Consider the following 18,612-nt stretch of genomic DNA (forward strand, 5'->3'; position numbering starts at 1 on the left):
TGGAGGACATTAGAACCATCCCAATAGTAACAAGTAATGCGGAGGTTGTAGAAAAGAAGGAACTTAAAACAATTGCCATCACTCGGGAAAAAGTACTGAGTAAGCAATTGGGATTAAAGGCAGACAAGTCCCCAAGGCCTGATGGCCTGCATTCTAGGGTCTTAAAGGAGGTGGCAACAAAGATAGTGGAGGAATTGGTTTTAATATTCCAAAATTCCCCGGATTCTGGAAAGGTTCCAGTGGACTGGAAAAAGGCTAATGTAATGCCCCTGTTCAAAAAGGGATAAAGGCAAAAAGTAGAAAACTGTAGACCAGTTTAACGTCTGTTGTTGGGGCAATTGTTGGAATCCATTATTAAGGAAGTATTAATGAGACATTTGGAAGTCAAAGCTTAATCCATCAGAGTCAGCATGGTCTTATGAAGGGTAAATCATGTTTGACTAATTTGCTGGAGATTTTCAAAGATGTAACAAGCAAAGTGGATAATGGGGGTCCTGTAGATGTAGTGTATCTGGACTTCCAGGAGGCATTTGATAAGGTGCCACACAAAAGGTTAATACAAGGTTAAGATCCCACAGGATTGGGAATAATATATTAGCTTGGATAGAGGATTGGCTAACCAATAGAAAGCAGATAGTGGGGATAAATGGATATTTTTCTGGTTGGTAAGCTGTAACTAGTGGTGCACCACAGGGTTTGGTTCTTGAGGCTCCAACTATTTACCATCTATATTAATGACTTGGATGCAGGGGTATTATGTACTACAGCCAAAATTTGCAGACTACACTAAAATAGGTGGGAAAACAAGTTGCAATGAGGATATAATAAATTTACTTATGGATATGGATAGGTTAGGTGAGTGAACCAAAATTTGGCAGATGGAATTTAACGTGAATAAGTGTGAGGTTATCCATTTTGTTTGGAGGAATAAAAAGGTAACTTATTATCTAAATGGAGAGAAACTTCAAAATGCTTTGGTGCAGAGGGATCTGGGTTTCCTCATGCACGAATCCCAGAAAGTTAATATGCAGGGGCAGCAGGTAATAAGGAAGGCAAAAGGAATTTTGGCACTCATTGCTAATGGAAAATAGAAGTAGAAGTGCTGTTGCAACTGTACAGGGCATTGGTGAGACCTCTGGATCACTGCTTACAGTTTTGGTCCCCTTATTTGAGGAATGATGCAAATGCATTAGAGATGGTTCAGAGAAGGTTCACTAGATTCATTCCAGGGATGAAGGGCTTGTCTTATGAAGAGAGACTGAACAGTTTAGGCCTATAGTTGCTGGAGTTTAGAAGAATGAGAGGAGATCCAATTGAGGTATATAAGATGTTAAAGGGAACTGACAGGGTAGACGTAGAGTGCATATTTCCCCTTATTGGATACCATAGAGTCATAAAGTAATGCAGCACACAAATTGAATAAGAGGTCATAGTTTCAGACTAATGATTTAAAACAGAAATAAGGAGGAATTATTTCACTCAAAAGATTGTGAATCTGTGGAATTCTCTACCCCATAGTGCAGTGGACACTGGAACACTAAATAAATTTAAGGAGGAGGTAGGTTTTTAATTCGAGGGTTGAATGGTTGTGGGGAGCAGGCAGAAAGGTGGAGATGAGACTGAAATGAGAACAACCATCATCGTATTGAATGGCAGAGCAGCTTGAGAGGCTGAATTGCCTACTGTTGTTAGTTCTTATGAAGGCACTATATAAATTCAAGTTGTTCTATAGTCAAGTGACTATAGAATTAAAAGGCTAGATAAATTTTTGCTAGCAAATCCAAAACTATATATCTAGATATATTCCTAGCACATTTTTATGCTCTGATCCTTCTTGTTCCTCAAACTCTTTGTTTCTATTTTGTTGGTCTCCTTGATGGAAGAAGTTTTCCCCACCAATTCCTGTTGCTGACTGGCAGGAGTAAGGAACTGAGGAAGTGGCATCAGGGCGTAAGGTTTTTAACAATCCTGTTGGTTTGAAGGGATATGCTTCAGAAGACTGTGCAAACGTAGAAAGTAACTGCTGGACAATTGGTCCTGGCTGAACCATCACGGCAGGCTCCTCTCTAGAGCCCATTGTGGCACACCGCAACATCAAGATTTTGGTATAAGTGAGATCATTGGAAATTGCAGTGCTATTATGGCCCTCAACAGAGGTGATTCTCTTAGCATTCGCTGCTATTGGGATCACAAGATCCTGGCGAATTTTTTAAATTATTTGTGGGACGTGGGCATTGCTGGCTGACCAGCATTTATTGCCCATCCCTCGTTGCGCTTGGGAAGGTGGTGGTGAGCTGCTTTCTTGAAATGCTGTGGTCCATGTTCTGTGGGTCAACCCACAATGCTAACAGCATTGTGAAGGGGAGGGAGTTCTATGATTTGACCCAGTGACTGTGAAGGGATGGCGATATATTTCTATGTCAGGACGATGAGTGACTTGGAGGGGAACTTGCAGGCGGTGGTGGTGTTCCCATGTATCTGCAGCCCTTGTCCTTGTTGAGGCTATAAACACTTAGACAGCAACTTCCGGAGACTGCACAAACTTAGTTAAATGTGAAAATCATGAGATTTCTGTCCGGTTTCCACTGCTTTGCTGTATAGCTTTGTTATGTTGGTACCTAGCCTGAGACTCGACTTCTAAACATGTTAAACAAAAAGTTGCAGAAATACCACTAAATGTCCCATTGAAAGTTAGGGATTATCTGTTCAAGTGTAAGTAAATTTTTAACACTATGATGTGTCTTAATTACTACTAAGGCCTGAAAATTAATTTTACAAGTGAAGTCTCATTCCTTCAGACTTGAAATATTTTTATCTGCAACATTAAACAAAACAATTTTTCACCTCTTTCTCAATCTCTTTTTTTACTTTCCCACTCTATTTTACTTTCTCTTTGTAATTTTTTTACATTGAATTAAACATTCTCAGTTACACTTCCTGGTCCAGACTGTTTCCCTCAGTAAGGATTCTTCAATATGATTGGTTGAAGAGAGATGCTATTGCCTGTACTGTTCTCACAGATCCCAGATCACCCGTGGAGGATATTGTGTTTTATCAAACTCCAAATGACTGTAAATTGCCACTGGGAGCAGCTCTCAGCATAATGCTGCAGACTACAAAATCCATACTAATGTCTTCGTGGCAAGAGGCGCCAACATTTTTGGTAGATCCTGAATTTCTTTTTAAATCGCTTGCAACATTTCAAGAAAATTTGTCATCGATATTTGTATAACTTAACATGTTTTACAAAATGGAAGTCAAAAATAATAAAAACAAGTATTTGTGTCTTAATAGGTGTGGCAGAATACAGAGAATGCACTATTAGAAGTGGTCGTGATAGCAATTGTGCGACTTGCCACATTGCATTCAAGTTTGGTGTGGTGGAACAGTATAGGTACAGGAATCCAACTGCTAATGGTAACTGCAATTTTTATTTTCCCTATTTTCTTATTGAGTTTTTGCTTCTCAGCATGTTTTACCAGCAGGGCATGGTTTTGATTTTCTGAATTCAGTAGGAACATTTATAAGCTACAATTTAGATGTTTTAAATGGTAATGGAATTTTACTGGCAATAGAGAAATGTTCTGTGTGCACTTAAAAATATTGTTACAGCACGTGTAATAAAATACAGCAGCTAAAAATAATGTTCAAATAATACAATATTTGATTATAATTTCATTGTATAATTAAATTCTGCTTTGATTCATCTGCGAACAGTTGCCAAAAAAGCATCTTTGCTAAAGTTGCAAAGATGATGACTCTTGTATGATGCATTTGGTTATTTTATCTTGCTCTTTGTCTCTCTTTATTCTTGTCCTGCTAGAGACATGGGGGAGAGCATTTTTTTCAGGCATTTTTGTCATCATAAGGCTTTGCCAATCAACTGCCTATCAGATTTTTTTTTTGTTTTGTTTTGCAAGTTACTGCCTCAGATCCAGGACTCCTTTTAGAAATTGAGATTGACAGTTTGACTGAGAATTAGTGGTTTGCTGAGATGATGAATGGACCAGAAAATGTTTTGCGTTCATGCCCCAGTCTATGCTCAGCCAGTGGCATTAGTGGATATATGTAATAAAATTGAAAAAATATCTCAGATTGTTGTGATAATCCCCACGAGGTCCATGGGGAATCACTGATCTCCCTGTGGGGCCACTGGGCAGGACTCGGCCTGCTGAACAGTAGTCCCAGGAAGGGACTAGTGTGTATACACGATGGTACACACACTCCCTTCATACCCATGAAGGTCTGAAACTCCCCACGGGTAAAAAGGGTCCTATTGCCTGTAATGAGGACCTCAGGTATACCGTCTGTTCATACCAGCCTGTGGTCAGGAAACTCCCCACCCCTCTAAAAACCTGAGCCAGTCATCTGGATGATGAAGATTCTAGCTTGGCCATGGAGACAGAGGTCACGGATACCCAGTCCGAGGTCGCCACTGAGGACGAGCCTCTGTTGTGGCTCTTCAATGCTCTTTGTGTCCATTCACCTATCCATTACTTGCGCCCCCACACCCGAGCTGACCTTCCAAGCAATGGAGATGAGGCCATGGTCAAAGACCCAGAGAAGCTCCCATTGTCATGGGAGTGAGGAGGAACCCTCAGACTCTGGGTGGGTGGTAGGGACAGAGGTGTGATAACCCCCACAAGGTCCTTGGGGAATCACTGATTGATCTCCCTGTGGAGCTTGTTGAATATGAGTTCCCCTGGTAATAGGCTGTGGCCTGCCCAGCAGGTTCATTACCTGAACCTTTTATAAGGCAGGCCTAGGCAGGGACTAGTGTGTGTGCACCACAGTACTGGTTTTACTTTGCATTCTGTAATAAACTATGTTCTTTTCCAGTCGACTCCTGAGTCATTGTAATGGTTCAATATGTTGTTGTGGTGTCAGGGAAGGACATAGATTTCCTGATGCCACCACATTGGCCACACGAGCAATACTGTTTTATGAACTTCTCTGGTTTGTGAGAAAATGTGAGATTTTACTGTCTGGGTATTTGGCCTATCCTTTTATATTAGATTTTAGGACCCTAGTTTGACAATTTATTTTGTTTTAATTGATGTCTTTATGTTAATTGTGTTCTGAAGGTATAAACAAACTGTAGATTAAGTTGCTCAAAGAGCTGTGATGAAGGGTCATACAGACTCGAAGCATTGACTCTATCCTCTCTCCACAAATGCTGTCAGACCTACTGAGATTTTCCAGCATTTGCTGTTTCTGTTTCTGATTCTAATATCTGCAGTATTTTGCTTTTATATTTTGCTCACATTTACTATGATTGTGCTTCTTTGCTCCTGAACAAAGAAACAGCAACAGCACTGAGAATATTCTAGTATCAATACTGTTTTAAGTATTATTCTGTTTCAATTTGTACCAACAGTCTTGCTTCAGCCTTTTCAGTTCTTTTGCTTGATGAAGCTACTGTAAATTGCCTTGGAATTTTTTTAAAGTTAATGATTCCAAATAAGTGCAAATGGTTGTAGTAAATATGAATTACAAAGATAAAAGTTAAATTTTAGTGGAAAAGTGAATCGTGTGGAGGGCGTAGAAGGTCTGCAGAGAGATTTGGACAGGCTGAGTGAGTGGGCGAGGATCTGGCAGATGGAGTATAACGTTAACAAATGCGAGGTTATTCACTTTGGAAGAAATAATAGCAAATTGGATTATTATCTAAATGGAAAGAAATTACAACATGCTGCTGTGCAGAGGGACCTGGGGGTCCTTGTGCATGAGACGCAAAAACCCAGTCTGCAGGTGCAACAGGTGATCAAGAAGGCAAATGGGATGTTGGCCTATATCGCAAGTTGGATAGAATATAAAAGCAGAGACGTCTTGCTGCATCTGTACAGGGCATTGGTGAGGCCGCAGCTGGAATACTGTGTGCAGTATTGGTCCCCTTATTTGCGGAAGGATATATTGGCCTTGGAGGGAGTGCAGAGAAGGTTCACCAGGTTGATACCAGAGATGAGGGGTGTTGATTATGAGGAGAGACTGAGCAGATTGGGTTTGTATTCATTGGAATTTAGAAGGCTGAGGGGGGATCTTATAGAGACCTATAAGATAATGAAGGGGCTGGATAGGGTAGAGATGGAGAGATTTTTTTCACTTAGAAAGGAAGCTAGAACTAGAGGGCGCAGCCTCAAAATAAAGGGGGGTCAGTTTAGGACAGAGTTGAGGAGGAACTTCTTCTCTCAGAGGGTGGTGAATCTCTGGAATTGTCTGCCCACTGAAGTGGTGGAGGCTACCTCGTTGAATATGTTTAAATCACAGATAGATGGATTCCTGATCGGTAAGGGAATTAGGGGTTATAGGGATCAGGCGGGTAAGTGGAACTGATCCACTTCAGATCAGCCATGATCTTATTGAATGGCGGGGCAGGCTCGAGGGGCTAGATGGCCTACTCCTGCTCCTATTTCTTAAGTTCTAAATGTTCATAATGAATTTGAACTTAAAAACAGCCAGTCCCTTTAGAATTTGGAGAGTTTTATAACCCAGTTTTTTATCTCCTTTTGTAGGTTGGTATCATACGAGATCGTTTCTTTCAAGCAATTTCCAAGCTCAAATTTGCTTTGACTGTACTCGTCTCCTCTTGGACAGAGAAGAAGCAGCGCCGAAAGTCTTCTAGCATCTTAATTATTTTAAATATTATTCTGTTCCCAGTTGTATTGACGATCATAGCTCTTGCTTCAGCACTTTCGGCACCTTTACTTCCACTGTTTACACTTCCAGTGTTTTTGGTGGGATTTCCAAGACCTAACAAGAGTTGGCCTGGACCTGTGGGTGCTTCTGCATGTATATGTCCCGATTCTGTATATTACCAGCACATGATGCACAATCTGGCTGCTGCATTTTGTACGGCATTCTCTGCTGGCAGCTTGGGTATGTGAAGAATAATTCCAAATTTGAATGATGATGTTCTTGATGGTAGTATTTCAATGTTTGATTTTCCTAAACTCAGCACAATTTTCTGAACAGTGTTAATAGGCTGAGGCTGGGTTTTTGATCTACTTTTGTTTCGTATTGACATTTTGAAGTGCTTAAATGTCCAGGCAACCTGAAAATTAAAGGTTCAGTTTATCTCAGTGCCTGGTTATAAACATGAAAGTAGGTGTCAGGTTTGAAATGTTTTACTGTTGAATGTGTTCTCTGCTTGGAATGAAAGCTTTAGAATTTCAAAATTATAATAGCCTCAGGGTGCTTTCATTTTTCCATTCATTTCATTTGGGGAAAAAAACTTGTCCAAACAATTCTATGGGGAGGATTAATTCATTTAATAATGAACTTTTAAATTGTGAGATGTCCAGAAATCACAGAATTGTTATGGCGCAGAAGGCCATTTGGCCCATCATATTTGCACCGGCTCGCCAAACTTAGTGCCTTTCAACTGTCATTTCCCTGTACCCCTGCACATGGTTTCTATTCAAATAATTATCTAATGCCCTTTTGAATGCCTCGAATGAACCTGTCTCCACCACACTTCCAGGCAGTGCATTCCAGACCCGAACCACTTGCCGTGTGGATAAAGTTTTCCTTCTCCTGTAACGTTTGCTTCTTTTTCAAATTGCTTTAAATCTAACCCCTTGCGACCCTTTTACGAGCAGGAACAGTTTCTCCCTATCTACTCTGTTCAGCCCCTCATGATTTTGATCATCTCTATTAAACCTCCTCATGGCCGTCTTCTCTCCAAGGAGAACATTCCCAACCTCTCCAATCTATCCTCATAACTGAAGTTTCTCATTCCTGGAACTATTCTTGAAAACCTCTTCTGCACTCCCTCCAATGTGTTCACATCCTTCATAAAGTGTGGAACCCAGAACTATGCACAATATTCCAGCTGAGATCTAAATAGTGTCTTGTACAAGTTCAGCATAACCTCCTTCTACTTTATGCCCCTATTAATAAAGGCCAGAATTCTATATGCTTTATTAACTGCTCTCTCCACCTATCCTGTCTAATGTTCTATCATTAAGAGGATGCTATTTATCAACATGACATATTTTTAATTTATTTCTCAAGACTTCTTTACAATTGAATGATAATTGGAAACCTTTATGGCTTAAAGATTCAAAGAAATCTGTGCGACTGAGTGGAAGTTTGTGCTGTGTGTGAACTCAATTTGTGGGTTAGGGATTCAGTTTAAATATTTTTATTGTGAATTTTAAAATGTTTAATTCTTCTACTGCTATTGTAGTGAAACATATTTAATGCCCAAAGCCAGACATTCTGGAGCTGCATGATCAGATATTTTAATTTTTACAGACTACAACAGATCCATAGAATCATAGAATACATACAGTGCAGAAGGAGGCCATTTGGCCCATCGAGCCTGCGCCAACCACAATCCCACCTAGGCCCTATCCCTGTAACCCACTTACTTGCGCTGCCAGTCCCCTTGACAATTTAGGATGGCCAATCAACCTAACCTGCACATTTATGGACCATGAGCGGAAACCGGAGCATCCGGACTCACCGAAACCCACACAGACATGAAGAGAACGTGCAAACTCCACACAGACAGTGACCTGAGGCCGGTCTCTGGCGCTGTGAGGCAGCAGTGCTAACCACTGTACTGCCCTAAATATCTAAACATACATATATTCATACACATATGTATACTTCATGGATTAAATTGGTACTTTTTACATTTTTTACACTTTTTAAAGTGTACAATGGATACAATGTCAAAGTTTAACTTGGTTTAAAATTCTGGTATATATGCTAATTGTTTGACATTTTATTTTCAGGCAATCTTTCACCTGGATCTCATTTTCTGTGTCGCTTCCAGGACCGACTGATATGGGTTTTGATTTTGGAAAGAGGTTTTGGCTACTGCTATATTAGCGTTAAGGTAAGATAGCTTCATCTCCTGATGAAAAACATGGTAGGGTTGGGTGAAACTGCGTTAAATGAGTACATTTTGATCTCGTATTTTGATTTGAATCTAGCTAAAACGAATGGGTTCAAAGTCTCCTGACTGGGGTATATTGTAAAGGCTTTATGTGGAATGAGTTTGGGTATTTTCAAATAAAAAATTTTAGCAAATATGCCAACAGTTCAAAACGGGGCCTAAACAACAATTGTTGGTTGAGAAGACGTAATTTGAGCAGTCTTGTTATTTGTGCCAATTACAAACTGCCCTTTTGAATTAATTTTTGTGTCCTGCAAAGTTATAAAAATACTACCAAACTTTGTTTTGGACCATAGAGAAAAGATCGCAATTTGGTAACCTTTCTTTAAGCAAAAATTACAATTGTGATTGTTATGGTTGAAATATCCTATTGCCTCATTTGTTTTTCTACTGAGAGCAACTGTTAAGCATTTCAGCTGCCCCATAGAAATTCAATGTGTCATGCCTGATGCCAGTCCATTGTGCTGGTGCCAAACATTGGAAAATTCAAGAGCTTTTCATCTTTCAGTCTAAAATATACAGCAGTCACTAACACAGAATTGTTACAGTGTAGAAGGGGGCCATTTGACCCATCATATCTGCACCGGCTCTCTGAATGGCTCTCTGAGCTGGATTGTCTACCCAAATTTATTTTTGCTTAAGATGCTGGATTGGTTTTTAGAGCAAAGTTTCAGCTTGTCTGTCCAAGTAAATTTCAACCCAGTGGGGTGCATAACATTGAAGTTTGCAAGAGGAATCACATGCAACAGCGAAGAAAATGTGAAGGAGTCACTTTGTGCTAGTGTCTCATTTCTCACAGCTACATAACAGATGGCATTGGTGGAGGCTTGGGTGTATTTTTCGGTCTGTTCTGTCAACCAAGAATAACACGAATGGGAGAGAAATTAAATAATTTTCCGCTCAAAAATATAACAGTCCATTGGAATTCTGACTTCATGATTGTGCAATACTTGTAATCAAATAATGTTTGTCATTTTGATGGACTGATTTTTATATTTGATGTGAAATTATTTTTGTTTATTGTCAGGGTTTAGAGCTCCAAGAAACATCATGCCACACTGCAGAAGCCCGACGAGTGGATGAGGTGTTTGAAATGGCCTTTGAACAAGATGACCAAGCGAAAGCTTGCCCTATAAATGAGCATATTGGCAACATCTTGACTCCCTGTGCTGTACTACCAGTGGAAGTTTACTCTGATGCACGGAATATTTTAACAGGAATCATTGACTCTCATGAAAATTTAAAACAGTTAAAAGAAGATTTTGCTAAAGTTTTCATTTGGGTACTTCTACATTATGCTATTAAGTCAAAATCTTCTGAAACCTTTCAAGACAACCAGCCACTACAACAAAATGTAACCTGGTCAGATGAGTATACAATTACTTCAGTGCAAACAGAATCTTCTAAAAGTCCCAAAGATTCCTACAGCATGAATTCAGAAACATTTAATGAATGGTCAGATGGTGATATGTTTGAACTGGAATCCATTGGAAGAAAGACTAGAATAAGTTTAATTAAAAGCACCACAGGTGTGCAACAAATAACTACACAACCTATAATAACATCTATTCCTGGGAGTGTTGAAACACACAGCTTATCTCCTGATATGAATGATGAAGAATTACCAAGAAGAACTCCCACATATGGACTTCCTGCTACTGACAAAGGAAGAGAGAGGTTTATGGAAACTGGTAGCCATGAAATGGGCCCATTGGTTGTCTTCAGTTCCCCTTACTCGCATAAGCTAAAAGTGCCAGAAAATTGGCAATCTGGACCTTTCCCTTCACTACTGCTTCAAGATTTGTTGAAGTCCTTCCCTAAAGATTGGTATTCATTTGTTCTTACTCTCTTGGACGTTGTCCACTCTGATGAAAAATCCTCCATTATCTTTGAAGTGAAAGGAGATGAGACTTTGAGAGATATGTATGCCCAAGTGGTGATGACTTGTTATGGTGTAATGTTAGGAACAGACTCTACAATCCCGAGCCCCAGTCAAGTCTTTAAGGTGTATTCTGGTGACATACCCTGGTCTTTGGGTTTAGATTGGCTGACTCAAAAGCCCGAGCTGTTCACACTTGCACTAAAGGCATTCAGGTAATTAAAATGTGATGCTTTTCCACAAGAGCAGTTACTGCTGAAAATTCTTGGTTTAATTGTAAAACTGCAATTTGATGCATGGGGTTACTTAATTGAATTCATTGAAATGCAGAGTGTGATCATGGTGAAACATTTCTTCACATAGGTATACCTTCAAGCTGATGTTTGACAAAGCCAGCCTAGGTCCAGTTGAAAATTTTGTTGAGTTGGTGAATTATTTGGAAGAATACGATAGAGATTGGTTCATTGGTATGGTGTCAGAGCCCCAGTGGCAACAGGCTGTACTGCAGGAAAAGCCTTGCCTCTTCTCCTTGGGTTATGACCCCAGTCTGGTAAGTACTTTTAACAAATAAATGAAGAAAGAATTGTTTTTTGTACACCATTATGTTTTCTTGTTTTAACAATTGATTTACAAAATAATGGATTTTTCAAAACCTTAAGCATCATTACGCACCATATCAACATTATTAGTTCCTTTCACATTGATGTGGCTCAGTGGGTAGCATTCTTACCTCTGACTCAGTTTGTGTAAATTGAGGCTGTGTTTTCTGGAGCACAACAGTGGGTAGATTTCAAAAGTACTTTATTGGCTGTGAAACACATTTGTGATATCCTCAGAATCACAGAATTGTAATGGTGCAGAGGCCATTTGGCCCATCATGTCTGCACCAGTTCTCCAATGGAGCATTATGACCTAATGCCATTCTCCTGCCTTTTCCTTGCATGTTGTTTCAATTCAAATAATTGTCTAATCCTCTCTTGAATGCCTCAATTGAACCTGTCCCCACCACACTTCCAAGCAGTGCATTCCAGACCTGAACCAATTGTGTGAAAAAAATTTCTCAAATCACATTTGGACACCTAAGGGTGAGAGTCTTCGACACCTATACTAATACCAAGATCCTCGTGTACAAGAAACCCTTCTATACAGCTCCGAAACTTGGACTACGTACTGACACCACCTTAAGGCCATGGAGAACTACCATCAGCGCAGTCTGAGACGGATTCTCTGCATCAGCTGAGAGGATGTCAGCGTCCTTAAAGGAGCCAAGAACACCAGCATCAAGGTCATGATCATCCAAAACAAAACTGTTGAGCCGGCTATGTGCTTAGGATGCCAGAGTCCCGATTGCCATAGCAAATCTTCTTTCTCAGCTCAAAGAAGGCTCCCTACTAAGAGGAGAACAAAGGAAGCACTTCAAAGACACCCTGAAGAAATCAACGTAGATGTCAATGCCTGGGACACACTTGCTCAGAGGAGACCTACTGGGAGGAACCTCCTTGATTGATGGGACACAATTCCTCAAGAACACCAAACGGCAAGAGGAAGTCCAGAAAAAGAGGCTGAGTAAGAAATATCAATGATCTTGAGTCCTAGGACCAATCTCACCACCTGGAAACATCTGCCAAGTGTGCGGTCGGAGCTGCAGCTCTCGGATCAGGCTCATCGGCCACGCAAGGACCCACAGAACCCATGGCCAGTTTTTAGATACTAACAACAGTTTCTCTGTTCCTAGAAACCCTAAGAACCAAGGGAGTGATTCTCCCATCCTGCTGCGCTGATTCTGTTTTTAGCACAGCAGGATGGGAGATTTCAGCGGGGCCGGATTAGTGCAATCTGCATTGGGCGTCCGGCCCCGAGTGTGTCTCCCGGCACCATCAGCTCCGCGTCAGGAATAGGTGCGGAGCTGCATAATTTATGTTAATTTGAATTTCCATGTAATATAAATGCTATTAATGGGTCTGGGACTGATTTTTAGCGCAATTTACACTGGTGCACTCAGCAGTACACTGTGAACTCCCACTGAAAAAAACAGCGTGATTTACTCCAGTTTTCACTCAAATTCGGCACTTAGAATTTTTTTGGGAGAGTTTCTTAGGTGAATGATCTCACATGTTAGCAATTGATTGCCGAAGACGACACCGAACCTATACAGCTTTCTCTGATCTCCTTGATTTCCAAATAATTCTAACAAAATTATATTCTTGATAATGTATCAGCAATTATGTTCATAGAATCCTACAGTGTAGAAGAAGGCCATTCGGCCAATCCGATCTGCACCGACCACAATCCCACCCAGCTCCATAACCCCATACTTTTACCCTAGCTAGTCCCCCTGACACTAAGGGGCAATTTAGCATAGCCAATCCACCTAACCCGCACATCAATGGCCTATTATCCTTGACTGTAATATGAATAGCCTTTAAGTTACAAAGCTGTATTAGCAAGAACCATCAGAACATTCTTTCACTTTTTATTCACTCATGGGATTTGGGCTTTGCTGGCTATGGCAGCATTCATTGCTCAACCCTAATTACCCTTGCATAGTGAGCTGCCTTCTTGAAGTGCTGCAGGCCATGTGGTGTTGGTACACCCACTGTGCTGTTAGGATGTTTGAGGATTTTGACTCGGTGACAGTGAAAGAAAGGTGATATATTTCCAAGTCAGGATGGTAGCGGTTTTGAGAGGAACTTCCAGATAGCAGTGTTCCCATATGTTTGTGCCCTTGTCCTTCTAGATGATAGCAACTCTGGGTTTGGAAGGAGCTGCCTTAAGGAGCCTTAGTGAGTTTCTGCTGTGCTTAATGTAGATGGTACACATGCTTCCACTGTGTAGAGGTGGTGGAGGAAGTGAATGTTTGTGGATAAGGTGCCAATCAAGCAGGCTGCTTTGTCCTGGATTGTGTCAAGTTTTTTGAGTATGAGTTCAGATCCACAGCAATGTGATTGACATTTAACTGCCCTCCACAATGGCCTGGCAAGTTTTAGGGCAATTAAGGATGGGCAACAAATGCTGACCTTCCCAGCGATACCCACATCCAATGAAAGAATTAGATTATGCTGTCATCCTGCAAGATTGTGGCAGTGTGTAGGGAAAATACCTGGTAATACAAACATATGAATTAGGAACAGGAGTAGGCCCCTCGAGCCTGCTCCATTGCTGATCAAAAGCTTCACAAAAATAGCCACACTCATGATTTGGACTCAGATTCTACCTATGTTGGGGAGAGGTGGTCTGACTCCCTCTTGACGGGTTTTGTTCCGATGTCTGAGTCCTGGACTCGGGGTCTTATTACAATGGTGGGCCTTGCAGGTTATCGCACCCACTATCTCTCATTCTTATATGGATCTTGCTAGTACTGATCATGCTTTCAGTCACGTACTGACAGAAGCACTGATAAATTACTGGCTTTGTGGTCACGAATGCTCAGCGAGTTGTCTTTCAAGGGGTTGTATCTCTCTCAAGAACACAATGCAGGTGTCTGTGTTCAATCATTGTCTGTTCAAGGTATAGCAAGTCACTGTCCAATTAGCTCCTGTGCTTGTTTTTCACTGCAAACTTCTGCAACCTTGTTGCTCCCACAGTCTGCTCTTTTAACCATCAGGCTTTGCTGGTGTCTTTACAGTCTTAAATGAGTGACCCCTTACTTTTAAACAGTGTCCTTCGTTCTAGATTCTTTCACAAGAGGAAACATCTGCTCTACATCCACCATGTAAATACCCCTCAGAGTCTTAAAGGTTGCGATCAAGTTGCCTCTCACTGTTCTAAACTCTAGTGGATACAAACCTAACCTCTCTGACCGTTCCTCATTAGCCCATTCCTGTTATTAGTCTAGTAAACCTTCACTGAACAACTTCTAATGCATTTACATCTTTCCTTAAATAAGGAGACCAAAACTGTACATAATACTACAGATGTGGTCTCACGATACCCTATACAACTGAAGCATAACCTCTTTACATTTGTAATCAATTCCCCTCACAAACAATAACATTCTATTAGGTTTCCTAATTACTTGCTGTAGCTGTGTACTAGTCTTTTTAATTCATGCACCAGGACACCCATATCCCTATGCAATCTCTTACCATTTAGATAAGCTTTATTATTATTCCTGCCAAAATAGACAATTTTACATTTGTCCACATTATATTCCCATTTGCCAGATTTTTTGCTAACTCACTTAATCCATCAATGTCCCATTGTAGCCTCCTTACATCCTCTTCAGTTTACTTTCCTACCTGTCTGTGTTGTCAGCAAAAGTCCCTTCATTCAAGTAATTTATATAAATTGTAAAAGGTTGAGGCCCCAGCACGGATCCCTGCATCACACCACTTGTCACATCCTGCTAACCAGAAAAAGATCAATCTATGTCAACTCTGTTTCCTGTTTCAATCCGTGCCATATACGTTACCCTCACACCACAAGCTTTTATTTTCATCATAACTTCACTGAATGTGTCTTTTCTCTGTTGTAGATAGGATTTATTTTTAACAAAAGCATTTGATTATATTAGGTTATCTTTGTCTAACCAAATCTCCTGATAACTTGAGAAATCAATGGAAATATTTTTTGACTTTATTTTGAAACTTGAATTTATATAACAAATAGCGGAGTTATATATTTGGAATTTACTTTCGCATTTCTGTAAAAGTACTGGGTTGCTACTATTAACAACATTATTGCCAAAACATTATTGGTAATGAAAAAAAACAAAAGCAACTTGATTAAGAAATATGTTGAGTGCTTTGGAATCCATGTAACCTGCATCTTTAATCTTGTTCACTTCATTCAATGAATCCTTGTGGTCTAGGTCTTTACTTTTTAAGATGATATCTTGGGCAGGATTTTCCTGGCTGGAAAATCCCACCTGAGGTCAACGGACCTTTCCCACCCACTACGATTCCCGCGGTGGGCGGGACGGGAAAATTCCACCCCTTGTTTCCAGTTCTGGTAGGTTTATGTTTGCCATCTTGATCTTTCAAGTTCAATGTTCAATCATTCATAGGTTTATTGATCTATCATTGGGACCATTGATCTACACCTTAACTACAACATTCACATGAATACATTTCTGCAATTTTATGCCTGGGCAAGAAAAAAATGCACTTGTGTATTTGCTTATCATGCCCATTAATTTTGAAGTACACTATTGTTGCTGTTATTTAAATAACAAAGACAGAAAATTTGCACATAGCAAGATCTGACAAATGAGATGAAGATCAGTTTTTTTAAGTGGTGTTGCCCTGAGAAATGGTTGACTACATTTCACTTCAGTTCAAATTGTGGCATGGGACTTTTATGTTTATTAGAACAGACAGCTGCTGGCATTTTACCAGTATCACACAGCATGACTGAAGCTTGAACCCATAACCATTTGAAAGAATGCTGCAAATTTAAACCACCACTCATTTTCCATCACTACAGTTTTACAGTAAAAATTCTAGAATAAATGAAAATGTCTGGATTTGCCTAAGAAATCACTCTTAACATATCACTTGCCCAAACTTCTGCCTGTGAAATTTTTGTTAGGGCAAAATGAAACGTCAAATTTATTTTTCTTAGCTCTTGGTTGAGTTAAAATTGTTTTGATTGTTCTTGCTTTTGCAGAGCACATATACAGGACGTGTGCTGTCACTGCAGGAAATGTTGTTGCAGGTTGGACGGTTGAATGCCGAAGCAATAAGAGGCCAGTGGGCCAACTTGTCTTGGGAACTTCTGTATGCTACAAATGATGACGAGGAACGATACAGTATACAAGCACAGCCTGTGTTACTGAGAAATTTAACAGTGCAATCAGCAGACCCTCCCCTTGGCTATCCCATTTATTCATCCACGTCAATTCATATGCCTCTGTTCTGAAGAATTTCATTGCAAATTCGAATCGGTGTTTAACAGAGTTATTACTATGGAAGCAATGAAAGTAAAATGTTTCCCTCATTATTAAAAGTTGAGATTTGGCACTTTGATGAATTACTACTTGAACTAGTACAAATCAATGCTTTGCTGGGTTCTTCATGTATCAACTATGCAAAAGTTATTGCCAGGATAATTTTGGTATTTTTAAAACCTTCCTGATGATTTTTAATTAGTGGATTTTTGTAGTCTTTTTGTATCCCTGGAAACAAGAATGGGTTGGGGTGGGGAATGTTATAGACTAGAATTGGTCTCAACTGTGAATCCTCTGTTTAAAAGTATGCCAAAACCTAGGTTAGGAATATGAAATTGGAGACAACTATGATCTAGTATCCAAGTATGTGCCACTAGCTTTGAAGAGAGTTTATGTTGTATACTATTTTCTGCATCATAAGTTCAATGGATTGTGTTATTTTGTAAAAGTGTGGCAGCTTATTGAAAAAATTGGAATGAGGCACATTTTTAAAAACCTTCATTCTGAAATATTTCACTACATGATTGCAAGGAATACAATAATTGACAGTAAAATCTTGTTTTACCTAGGATTTTTTCCCTTCAAACCTAAACTATTTACCATGGATTACCAGTACTAAGAAAATGTGTAATTATTTGCAATAAAATACCTCTGTGGCTTTAAAGTTATAATAACTTCAACACAACACAAATGGAACAGATATTTGATTTAAATTGAAAACTTGCTTGATGTGGAAAAGTCCTAGTAAAACCATTCTTAAATGTCATGCTAAAATCCCCCTTTGGCAATTGCAATTGCTCATCTTGAATGTTGTTTGTAACAGTGCAAATGGGTATATCATGGTTTGTTTGGAATGAAGTATTGCATTTGTTTTTGCTAGTTCCATAAATTGTAATTTTAAGACCTCAAATGATGGCAGGCTGATATACTCCGTGCTAGTTTAAGAACCCCAGAATGAAAGAACTTAGTAACTGAAACTGTTTCTGCTCACTTACAAATCTGAGTTGTGCAGAACATCAGCTGTGGTAACAATCTGCTGCATGGAAGGAAATGTATGAAGAGTTGTGTGTGTGTGTGTATGTATATATATATACACACACACACACACGGGTGTGTGGCTACGAGCATTTGCTAAAAGATATTGGTGACAATCAGTTAGTCGCCTGACTGACCAACCTGCTAACCCATACATAAAGGAAATAATGTTTAAATAAATTGTACAACATTTAGAATACAAGTAAAGCAAGTTCTTATTTGGCTAATCAATTACATTTTGTTAAAAGGACTGTTTCATTAGGAATAGTAAGAAGTCTGACAACACCAAGTTAAATTGGTATTAGGAACTTTGAGTGCTGCTCTTTCATCAAGTGAGTCCACTCACCTGATTAAGGAGCAGCGGTCCGGAAGCTCGTTGATACCAAATAAACCTGTTGGACTTTAACCTGGTGTTGTGAGACTTCTTACTGTGCCCACCTAGTCCAATGCCGGCATCTCCACATCTTTATTAGGAATCTGCAAGATTGTAGGGTGCCAGAAAGCACACTGTTTTGAAATTCTGTGTGCAAATGTTTTTAAAGCAACCATACAAGAAATTGTATTGAACATGATTAAACCTCAAACAGTGCCTCTTGTTTTTAGCGCTGCACAGTATGAACCATTTAGTATATATAATCTTCCATTATTCTTGTTATCCCTTAACACATTTTTATTATCAGCAGTTTTTAAATGGATGGGCAACTCCTGTTTTTCAAATGAGCAATACATTTTCAAATCAGATTTATTAGAAGTGTGGGTTATTGTATAATGAAATTACAATGATGACATGTACGGCTGTATTTGATATAACTTTTATGACAGTTTCCAGGTTTAAATCTGTATATATTGAAGAAACTTACTGTTTCGTGAACTTCTATAAAATTAAAGTTTACTTTATATCAGGAA

General features: G+C 39.6%; 1 protein-coding gene across 2 annotated transcripts in view; it reads left to right on the top strand.

The window, feature by feature from the left end:
• pcnx4 (pecanex 4) overlaps positions 1 to 18,612 on the top strand; it is a 28,403-nt gene extending 9,791 nt beyond the window's left edge. For both annotated transcript variants that reach the window (XM_078234206.1, XM_078234207.1), the window contains exons 6-11: positions 3,295 to 3,417; positions 6,513 to 6,876; positions 8,742 to 8,845; positions 9,933 to 10,999; positions 11,148 to 11,334; positions 16,392 to 18,612. In XM_078234206.1, coding sequence (XP_078090332.1) covers positions 3,295 to 3,417; positions 6,513 to 6,876; positions 8,742 to 8,845; positions 9,933 to 10,999; positions 11,148 to 11,334; positions 16,392 to 16,643 — 2,097 coding nt within the window. In that variant the 3' untranslated portion in view covers positions 16,644 to 18,612. The remainder of the gene's footprint in view (positions 1 to 3,294; positions 3,418 to 6,512; positions 6,877 to 8,741; positions 8,846 to 9,932; positions 11,000 to 11,147; positions 11,335 to 16,391) is intronic.

The sequence above is a fragment of the Mustelus asterias genome, chromosome 18, assembly GCF_964213995.1.
Source record: "Mustelus asterias chromosome 18, sMusAst1.hap1.1, whole genome shotgun sequence".
In the NCBI taxonomy this organism is placed as follows: domain Eukaryota; kingdom Metazoa; phylum Chordata; class Chondrichthyes; order Carcharhiniformes; family Triakidae; genus Mustelus; species Mustelus asterias.